At 43.4% G+C, this 10,248-nt stretch overlaps 1 protein-coding gene across 2 annotated transcripts; it reads left to right on the top strand.

The window, feature by feature from the left end:
- The first annotated feature begins 1,626 nt into the window (after window positions 1–1,626).
- On the top strand, window positions 1,627–9,783 carry TNIP2 (TNFAIP3 interacting protein 2). Of its 2 annotated transcripts, none has more exons than XM_027643006.1 (6): window positions 1,627–2,118; window positions 4,262–4,567; window positions 6,384–6,467; window positions 6,995–7,276; window positions 7,651–7,770; window positions 8,267–9,783. In XM_027643006.1, exons 1-6 carry the CDS (start codon window positions 1,672–1,674, stop codon window positions 8,546–8,548), a joined length of 1,521 nt encoding a protein of 506 aa, XP_027498807.1. In that variant the 5' UTR covers window positions 1,627–1,671; the 3' UTR covers window positions 8,549–9,783. The 2 variants fall into 2 exon arrangements, with proteins under 2 accessions (XP_027498807.1, XP_027498808.1); XM_027643007.1 differs by having other exon boundaries at window positions 1,644–1,740.
- Window positions 9,784–10,248: the final 465 nt, after the last annotated feature.

Raw genomic sequence — 10,248 nt, 5'->3', positions numbered from 1 at the left:
GCACTTCCAATGTTTGATTACCCTTAAAAAAAAAAGTTTTCCCTGTACTTGATTGCAACTTATCTCGTTTGAATCTGCACCCATGGTCTCCATGAAAGGCTGAAATATTCTGTCTTGTATTTCATATGCACCAGTACCATGAGACTTTTGCTCCATCACCAGCGCAACTGTCTCAACTCTGAAATTCACCAGCTTCTCCTTTCTTCACGTTCCCATTCCTGTAAATTCTTCCACACAAATTTTTCATTGCTGTATCTTTTTACCCTGATACCTGCTAACACAGGAGGCTACTCTCTATCCCATCAACTAAAGTCTTCTGGTTTTGTTCACTCTACCAGTTGCATGTGGTGATTTTCACTTGCTCTCTATTGGACAGTTGGGCTTCTTGGTCCAGAAACATCTCCTGTGTTTGTGCTGAACCTTGTGCAATAAGGCTGAGTGCACACACAGAGCTCCGTGTTGTACACATTCTTATGCACATGCATACATATGCATACAATTAATATTATTGCAAGCAATAACGAAATGTAATCTAGGCTTTGTTTTCATACTAGTTTAAGGTTTTTTCTTGCCATGCTGTTCCACCAGAATAGTAACATGGACATAACTAAACCAATCCAAAATATACTCTCAGTCCAGCTTACTGTACTCCCGTCCTCCTATGGAGAAACACCACACCAGTGTGACTCTCTAACAGCAACATTATTGATTAACAAGTTCTGTCTCTACACTGCCAATAAAAAAAGTTATCCCCCGCAGGGACAGCCGGTGGGCACCTGTTTGTTCAGTGTCAGGGAGCTGGGTTTGGTGTCATCAGCTCATCCTGAGGGTATAAACACTGGCTGGCGACATGAATTTTGATGACCGGAAGATTTTGATCTCTTCGAGGCCTTTCCTAAGAAAGATGCTCCTCCAAATCTGCACAGGTACGCGGCTTTTGAGGAGAGATGTGCTGCTCTGGGTCCGGAGCCCCCCCCCCGTGTCACCAATGCAGGTACAACACACACAGAGCATTTCCCGGGCGTTTTTTCTCCCGCTGCTGCCCCGGGAGCCGGCGGCAGGGCCAGGGTGGGATGCGGGTGCTCCATCCCGGCCGGTCCCGGGAGGCGGAGCGGGGTGAGGGGCCCGGCCCGGGGCCGCCGCCGGCGGGGAAAGTCCCGTCCCGAGCCGGGAATTCCCGCAGCGGCGCCGGGAGGACGCCGCGCTCCGGGGCTTTCGCAAGGCGGAGCCGGCCCCGTCCTCCAGCTCCCCGAGGGACCCTCGCCCCGCCGGGACCCCCCGCTTCCCCTCCGCGGCCCCGCTTCCCCCTCAGCGCCCCTCCTGCCGCCGCCTCCCCTCATTCCCCCCTCAGCCCGGACTTTCCCCGTCCCCTCGGAGCCTCCCGCTCGCCCCGGGGCTCCTCCCTCGGCCCCAGGTTTCTCCCCCCGCCCCCACTGCCTGTTCTCCCGTTCGGCCCTGCCGGGGTTCCCCGGCTGACGCTGCCCCCGGGGCCGAATCCCGGGCTGGCGGCCGGGGAAAGGGCTCCGTGCCCGCCCGGGGCTCTCCCGGGGGCGGAGCGGCCCCGCCCCAGCCCGGCCGAGCCCTTAAAGGGGAGCGGCCGCGCCTCCCGAGGCAGGGAAGGCGGAAGAGCGGAGCAGCCGCTGGCAGGGCCCTGCTCTGCTTCGGGATTTTATGCACCTGTCCGGGTTACTGCTCGCCCTGGAGAAGGAGGAGAAGGGACCTGTCCCGGCCATGTGCTCGGTAAGCGAGGGCGGCAGCACAGACCCCTTCGTGGCCCGCTTCAGGCAGGTGGAGGAGACGCTGGAGAAGCTGCACCGGGAGAACAGGAGCCTGAAGAACAAAGTGCCTCGGTACAACGCGCTCTGCACCCTGTACCACGAGTCCGCTCAGCAGCTGAAGCACCTCCAGCTGCAGCTGGCGGCCAAGGAGGCGACGATCCGGGAGCTGCGGGGCAGCCTGGCCCGGCAGCCGCAGCCCCCGGCGCCGGGAGAGGCGGCGGCGGGCGCGGAGCCGGCCCGCTCGCTGGTGGAGAGCCTGCTGGAGCAGCTGGGACAGGCCCGGGAGCAGCTCCGGGACAGCGAGCGGCTCTCGGCGCGGAGGGTGGAAGCGCTGAGCCAGGTAAAGCCTTGGAGCGCAGGGAGGGGCTCCGCGGGAGCGGCATCGCCGCGGGGCTCTCTAGAAACCGAGGGGTTTAAGCGCAGCATCGGTGGTGCGGAGCGCAGGATGCGGGGACTCTGTTCCCAGACCGCCCGCTCGGGTGATGGAAACAGCTGGGGGCGCGCAAGGGACGCGCCCGGCGCGGCTCAGGAGCACAGACACACGGGGAGCGTTTGCACCCTCGCCTAGCGATGCTGGTGCCTTTTACAGGACTTGCTCCGTCGCTGTGTGCTCACAGTTAGACCGTGCCCAAAGCAACTCGGCCCTCTGTATCCGACAGTGGCTTCCATTTAGCGTTAAGTTCAAAACCGTAAAATCCTAAAACAAAGACTTAGCGTGGCGTTATAAATCTTCATGCAACTGTTTTCATAAGGAAAAAAAGAAAAATAGTAAAAAAACCCCGCCTGAATTTGGAATTCCATATTACTTATAGAAGACTACTTACTGAAAATCATTATCAGGTGCAACAGTTTTCTAAGATGATGCCACCAGTTTTTCTATTAAAGTGTAGTTTGTTTTTTTTTTTAAAGTGCTCTTATGTATTGACATAAAGGCAGCATTTTTAAACTTGAAGTATTGTCTGACAAGTTTGGATTGTGAGGAAATAGATAGGGAAATCAGTATCTTTTTTGACAGAAAAAAAAGTCTCAAAACTGCATCCCTCCCATCCACCACAAGTGCTGTTTTGGTTACTGTCATTAAGACTTTCCTGTGTCCAGTCTGAAATACTCAAAAGAATTTTAAAGCATTTGTTTCCAGATGAAGCTGCATGAAATAATTTCCAAACTGAGAAACAGTACTCAAAATGGAAACGAGTATTTTTGTCATAAGCACTGTCTTGACCTAATGCTTATACAAAACATTTTCCATATATGACACTCACCTAAAATACATTTTAAAGACTTCATGTTTGGAAATTTGTTATAAGAGATGATCTTATTGACACTTTGCAGACAGATGACAAACCCGTGGTATCTGAACATATTTTGAAGGCTGAATATCTTTAGCATTTAGCATGGGGCTAAAGAATTAAAATGTCAGTAATAAGAACAAGTGCTATTTCTCTATGTTAGACATTAGTATTTATTTCTTGAAAGAATAAAATTTTATGCCCAATCAGAACACTGAAATAACTGACACTGAAAATAATAACTGGAATGGTAGAGTCAAGTTTGTAGCTGTCTCATGGTCTGTGCTGGCATCCAGGGCATCCTTGGTTCTGGAGGAGCAGTGCTGCTGAGGTTTCTGTTACCAGCATCTGCTACTTCTTGAGGGTATAGAGCACAAGTTTTTTGACAAAGTCAGGACTGGTGTATTTCAGGTGCATGGAACTACAGGTGGTTTGCCCCAGTCAGCAAGCAAACCTCTTCCTTCTCAAAACACCTGCAGAGGTGTTACCTTAATGCAGTGTGGATGCAGAGCTTCCAAACCAACAAGAACGTGCAGCAACAAGATACAGGGTTGTTTCCTAAGGGTGTGTCAGAACCCCTCACCTACCTTGGAGAGTCAGCTATGGCCAAACTAGAGCCATTGCTGCCACACAGATTTTGTTTGCTTGTCCTTACCTTACTGCTCCCACTCTTTCTTAGGTGGGGAAAGTTGCCCTGTGTGCTACCTCTGCTTTATCCTTGTGACAGTGCCAGGCAGTGAATGCACTGCATTGGGTTTTGATAAGATGACTTTACAGTTCCATTTTTTTTTTCTGAGGAAAATCTCTACTATCTGGTAATTTTGAGTGCAGGACCTGTAAGCATTTCTTAGTCTCCATAGTTACTCCTTTAAAAATACTTTGTTTCTTGCAAGTTCCATCTTCAGTTTGTTGCTAAATTCATAAATATTTCCTGAATTTTGCTGCTTGTTCCTCCATTCTACAGACTAGAAAGTACTTGTATAATTGCCCAAGAAGATTTTGACTGTGTGATCTGTCAGTTCCAAGGTCCTGTAATTATACAGAGATGAACTGGATTTTTTTTAGTTTTTAGGTACTTTGCAGTGAGTATAGGAGCAATATGGAATAACTGCAATAGGGAATTCAGTCGTAGACATATTTTGGCTTTTGAGTTTACTTTGCTTTTAAGTAACTTCCCCTCCCCCTTCTGTTTAGGAAGTACAGAAGTTGAATCAGCAGCTAGAGGAGAAAAATGGAGAGATACAGCAGATGATAAACCAACCTCCATATGAAAAGGAGAGAGAAATCTTACGACTGCAGAAGACCTTGGCAGAGAAGGAGAAGGCTCAAGCCACCAGTGATGTTTTGTGCCGTTCACTCACTGACGAAACTCACCAACTTCAACGCAAATTAGCATCCACAGCAGAAATGTGTCAACATCTGGCAAAGTGTCTAGAAGAAAAGCAAAGAAAAGAGAAGGGGAATTCAGATGACCAGATACCTACTGAAAGATCTAATCAGGTATTCTTATAGCTACTACTAAGTGTCTTTAAAGTCTTATTAGCTTCTGAGGTGTTAATTACAATATGATAGTTGTAACTGAGGAACAGTGAGGTACATCCCTTTGAACAATTTCATGTAGGGTGTACCATGGCAAGCTCTAAATAATTCCAAGTACCAAAAGTTTAGGACGGAAGCAGCTATCACTTTAGCTATTTCATCTCATCATTGGATGCTTTTTTTGGGGAGAAGAACTTGAGAGGTTCCTTCGACCTCAGCAATTCCACAACTACAATTCTTCTCTCTATATATAGGAGACAGTACCTTTCTTATACCACCCTGTGCTTCTGTGCAGCACTAGATGGTGCTGTGTTTTTGAAGGTGATCTCTCCTGATTACCTATTTAAGCATCAAAATCACAAAACAAAGTAGAGATATTTCAAAGCAGTATTTATATTAAGAACTCTAGAGCACGTGGTCTTCTCAGGTCAGGATTTGGCTTTGCACATGTAGTACAGACCTACAGAAAGTTGGTTAGGGAAGAATGAGTCAAGGTGTCTTACCTTTTTTTGGGTTTTTTTTTGGCTCTGGGATTCCCCCTGGCATCCCAGTGCAAGGCCATGTTTCTCTCCAGGAGAGATGTTTAGAAAAAAACCCTTCACAATAGGACAGTGGCAGAAACACTACTGTGGAGAACCAACACCTGGATTATGGTGTACTTTGCTAATGGCTCTCTGGCTTTGCCACATCATCACCTCAGCTGAAGCTTTTCAGCGTAGGGTAGAGGCAGATCCCGTTGTTCTGTTGCTCCAGAAATCCTGATGGCTTAGAGTCTTTAGGTAATTCATTATAACACCACAAGGAAATAACATTAGCAGTGCTGCCTCAAATAACTGGTCAGAGTATTGAGTAGGGTGCTACAGCCAGTTCTCACAAAAAAGAATAATTCTGTCTCATGCTCTTTCTCCTATGTGTTGGTACTGCTTTTTTTCACATGACCACTTATCTGTGCTGATGTGCTCGTGTCTACTCTGTAAAACTTCCCAGCAGCGTTTCCAAAGAAAACTTACTCATGTTAAAGTTACCTGTAAGAATTAGTTAGAGGTTGAGTAGATACAAGAAAAAAGGACTTTGTAAAGGACTCGAAGCATTTGGTATTTTTGAGGAAAATTTACACGTATTTTACGTGTAATTGATAGACAGGAAACTTGATTGACTTTGATATATGTAATAAGTAGCTAACCTTGTACAGCGGGGACTTCCCTGTTGAAGAGGAGAAATTTCAGATGCCACTACTAGCTGATTCTAGGGAATTTTGCACAAAAGTGTTCTATATTACTCATGTACACCGGGGTTTTTTTAAGCAGATGTCACAACTATAAAAAAAGAGGTATCATTTTAGTCAATTATTTAGCAAGCAGGGTTTTTTCCCCTCAGTAATTTCTTCCTAGTACTGGCCAAAATTGACAGTAATAACAAAGCAAGATGAAGGCATATCTCTGCCTTTGTCATGCATTCTGCCCCTCCAGACAAGTGGTTTTCCAAGGAGTTTTTGTAACCTGCTAAGCTCTGTTGTCACTAGGTCTATTTAAAAGCAGTACTAAGGTGGTAAAAACCTTAGTACAGTTTTCCTTTACTTATTAATAATAAAACCTGTAGGCTATACTATTAATATTTAGAAACACACTATATAGAAATAAATAGATCATTATTTCATTGATAGCAAATAGTTTTAGAGGAATTTAAAGAAAAAGGTTACTTCCAGTTTAACAGCATAGCCAAATAGCATCTGGGATTTTTATGTCCAAGTAACACTTACCTTATCTGCAAATTATAGGTTTTAGACAATGAAACTTCACTTCAAGCTCTTATCTGCAACCTACAAGATGAAAACAGGATGTTAAAACAAAAAGTGGCTCACGTGAGTACTTTCATTTTGTTTAAGAGTTGATCAATTATTTTGAATTACAGTAAATTTGGGACAAGGCCTGGTTAATCTAATTAAATGGCAGCTTAATGTAAGGCAATTCTTCTTAGTCCTTTCAACATAGTTTTTGTTCTCTTAGCCAAGAACAACTTCTTACGTTATTTTTAACATATTGGGTTTTCATTGTTAAAAATACAGTGCAGAAGATTTTCGTGTTCCTTCCATGCCTCAGTATTGCACTCCAGGAGAACAGCACTAGGGTGACCACCAACCCCTCCCATTCCACATTATTTAATACTGTCCCTTTGGACTGTAAGAGGGGAAAGGCTGCCTGTGAAGAGTCTGCCTTACAGCGTGGTAAATCCTGCTCTCCTGCACAGTGGCTTATCCACACTCAGTAGTCGGGTCAGCATGCTATATTATCTTTTAGAGAATTTTGGTCCTGCACATAAAGACAGTTTGTGAAAGCTTGGAAGTTTTTGTCTTCCTGTTCTTCATGTCTCTCCTGGTTAAACTTTCAGGTGGAAGATCTGAATGCAAAATGGCAGAAATACGATGCGAGTAGGGATGAGTATGTGAAGCGACTCCACGTGCAGCTGAAAGAGATGAAGACACAACTGGAGCAGCAGCACGGCCTGACTTCAGCACAAACTAATTCTGACCTGATGCACAAGGAGATATTCCGGCTAAACAAGCTACTGGAAGAAAAAATGAATGAATGCATGAAAACAAAGAGAGAACTGGAAGACATGAAGAAGGCTAGTGAAGGAGATAACGAGCGCATACAAATGCTCGAGCAACAGGTCATTACATTTCTTTTTCCTAGAAGTGGGAATTCCTAGTTTCTTCCCAGACCACTGAAGTTCAAGGGGAAAAAATGAATTTATTTTTTGGACATTTGCCACTTGTCTTTCCACATTTGGCTATACAGACACTTAACAACACAGATTTAAAGGAAACTTGCTACTTAAAACAACTGCATGTGGTTCTGCTGGCCTTAATACAAAATATGAAAGACTTGTAAAAGAAATACAAGTACCTGTGAAGTACAGATATAATAGAGAAGATAATGTTGAGATTCTGGGAATAAGTAACAAAGGAATCACAGCCTCAGCTTTTCAGTCTCATCCACGAATGCTCTAACTTAACAAATATTAACATAATAATTCTTTTTCAGGTCCTTGTTTATAAAGACGATTTCACATCTGAGAGATCAGACAGAGAACGAGCACAGAGCAAAATACAAGAACTTCAGGCAGAAGTTGCATGTTTGCAACACCAGCTAGCAAGAAGACAGGTAAGAAAGCAGCATGCTACTTTTTCAACTAAAGCATGCCAACAGTATTCTAGACTAAAATATACTTTTAAATATATTTTTAAAAAATCTTAGTACTTCTAAAACCATTTCAGCTCAGTGCAGCTGTCAAAAACTTACATTATTTCATAGTCAGTTCTAGTAGATGCTTCCCAGTACAGATGTAATATCCCTTTCCAGTCTATTTTCCTTCCTGTTTTTGGATCAACATAGTAAGGGTGAATTCTTGGAATGAAGAGGACAGCTGTGACTCTTGTAACAGTGGCATTTTTAAAGTAGCATGCTGGCTGTGTTCTGATATTTCTACAAAACCTTCTTTATAACTATATTAAGAACACTGCAAAACCTGATTAATAATTTATTTACAAATATCTGATAAATACTTGAGCAGTGTTTCAGATAAAGGTGATAAAACATCACCTGTTAAAGAATATCTTTTTACTGCATCGTTTTCAAGAGCTCTTCTTTCTCTTTCTAGGACTCAAGAGACTCAAGTAGTCATTTCAGAGTTCACGCTGGTAAACAAAATCATTTGTACCTACAGACGAATGTGGAACATCTACAGGGCAACAGCCCAGGCCAAAAAGGCACGAGAAGAACACCTTCACAGTCTGAACAAGCTTCTCCTCCTGCGGACAATGGAAACTCAGGATCTGAAGGCAGGGCACAGGGTGAACTCAGATGCCCTCATTGCATGAGGTTTTTCAGGGATGAACTCAGTGATGAATTCCTCAAGCACGTTGCTGAATGTTGTCAGTGACCGCGGGATATGAGGGGGTGTAAGTCAATCACTACTTTATAGACATAAAACTTGGCTCTATACATATCTCCTACAGTCCTAAACAAGAGTAATTCAGATGGAGAGCTCTTGGGAATTAGGAGAATGAACAATATCTACCTCTTGGACTGTATGAAAGGCCTCAAGAGAAAGCAAAATGTTTTTCTGAAAAATTATTTTTGACAGCTACAAGGAAGAAGGCAAGCATAATGCAAATTCTACTACAACTAAACTGAAACCTACGGTGGTAGTTCAGCTTCAGAGTGCAGCTTGACTCGTATTTGGGTCTAATTCTCTACCGCAGTCTGACAGCTTGTGAAAAAAGTTACTGAACTTGAAATTTTCCTCTTCTTCCAAAAATGCAGGCTGAAGAACAGGGAGGAACATTTTGACAAAAGATAGGAAAAATCTTACTGTGCTTTATCTGGATTAAAAGTGAAAGTATTTTCTGGTCTATTGATGCTGAAGTTTCAGACGTATCATCTGAAAATCCTTGTGTTTAACTGAAATCAGAAGAGAGAAAAAAAACCATAAAAGGGCTGGTTATTGACTAAAACTAGCCTGTCTTTTTGCACAGAGACAAGGTACAGGGATATTTATATTTTCTGTGCCATAAGTAACTATTTTACAGATTTGTAAATGTGTATTTGTGTAATTATTGATTATATTCCTATTTTACCTAAGGATTATTTTTATAATAAAAGTGATCGTGCAGTTGCTTTACTACATTAGTAAGGGGGTTGAAAATCTCTCTTTCAGTGTAAGTATTTAAATGTGAAATAGTCCCAGTGGCTATACTAAGGGCTAATTAAATGTCACTGCTTCAGATATGACTTATTTCATTACTTCAGTGATAACCAGCTTCTCAGACTATTTTCAAGTATGTTGAAAAAAAAATCACTCACCTCTGAGCAGAAGAATGACCTTTCAGAGGCAAAGGAACACGTTTAATGCCCTGCCTTGCCACACATCTATGACTATGCCAACGCTGCCTTAAATTTCTTCTTGTCTGCACTGGAGAGAACTTCAACAAATAACAGGGGACTGCTTTGAGAAGAAGTATCTGAAATTAAAGTTTACAGACATAAGAGCCCCACAGTTTTTCCCAGCCTTGGCTCCAGGTGTTTCTCACTGTGCAAGAGTTGGGGTTAAGGATGGGATACAAAGTAAAGGCCTGCTGCAACCATGACACTTCATAATTAAAGAAAACAGTCCTGTCTTCTGCTTTGCTTTGTTCCCTGTTCTACACTTTAGGAGGATTGTGGGTATTTTTCTGGATATTTTCTTTTCAGGATCCAGTTGCAGCCCTAAAGGAAGACAGTGGTTTATGCCACTGTTGCCTTAGGTGGGATAATACCAAAAAAGATACCTGGGCCGTTGCACTTGCATGCTGCATGCAATGGTTATTATTAATCTAATCTACAACTGCTTGCAAATCTGTAATTGATTACTAGCTTGTTTTAACCAACACATGTACAAACATGCAGAAATTTTAATTTTTTTCCTTTTTTTAGTGACCATTTTTACATTGCCTTTTAAGGTCCTAAGAGATCAGATGCGGCCCACAGAATATAAGCTGAGAAACATGATTAAACTTCCTGTGGCATAAACTAATCTTACTTTTTCTGACTGGTCTCATTAAACAAGCCTGGTTTACAGCTTCAGTGTACATCAATATGATA

This window comes from Corapipo altera, unplaced genomic scaffold (genome assembly GCF_003945725.1).
Source record: "Corapipo altera isolate COAL_440 unplaced genomic scaffold, ASM394572v1 22, whole genome shotgun sequence".
Lineage (NCBI taxonomy): Eukaryota > Metazoa > Chordata > Aves > Passeriformes > Pipridae > Corapipo > Corapipo altera.
Note: the sequence above shows the minus strand (reverse complement) of the source record. Positions and strands in the feature narration are given on the sequence as shown.

Excerpts from the sequence above, each read along its gene's own strand:
- TNIP2 (XM_027643006.1), top strand. The coding sequence starts at position 1,672 with ATGCACCTGTCCGGGTTACTGCTCGCCCTGGAGAAGGAGGAGAAGGGA. Across the intron at positions 4,568-6,383 it reads CTACTGAAAGATCTAATCAG|GTTTTAGACAATGAAACTTC; the intron begins GTATTCTTATAG and ends TGCAAATTATAG. Across the intron at positions 6,468-6,994 it reads TAAAACAAAAAGTGGCTCAC|GTGGAAGATCTGAATGCAAA; the intron begins GTGAGTACTTTC and ends TTAAACTTTCAG.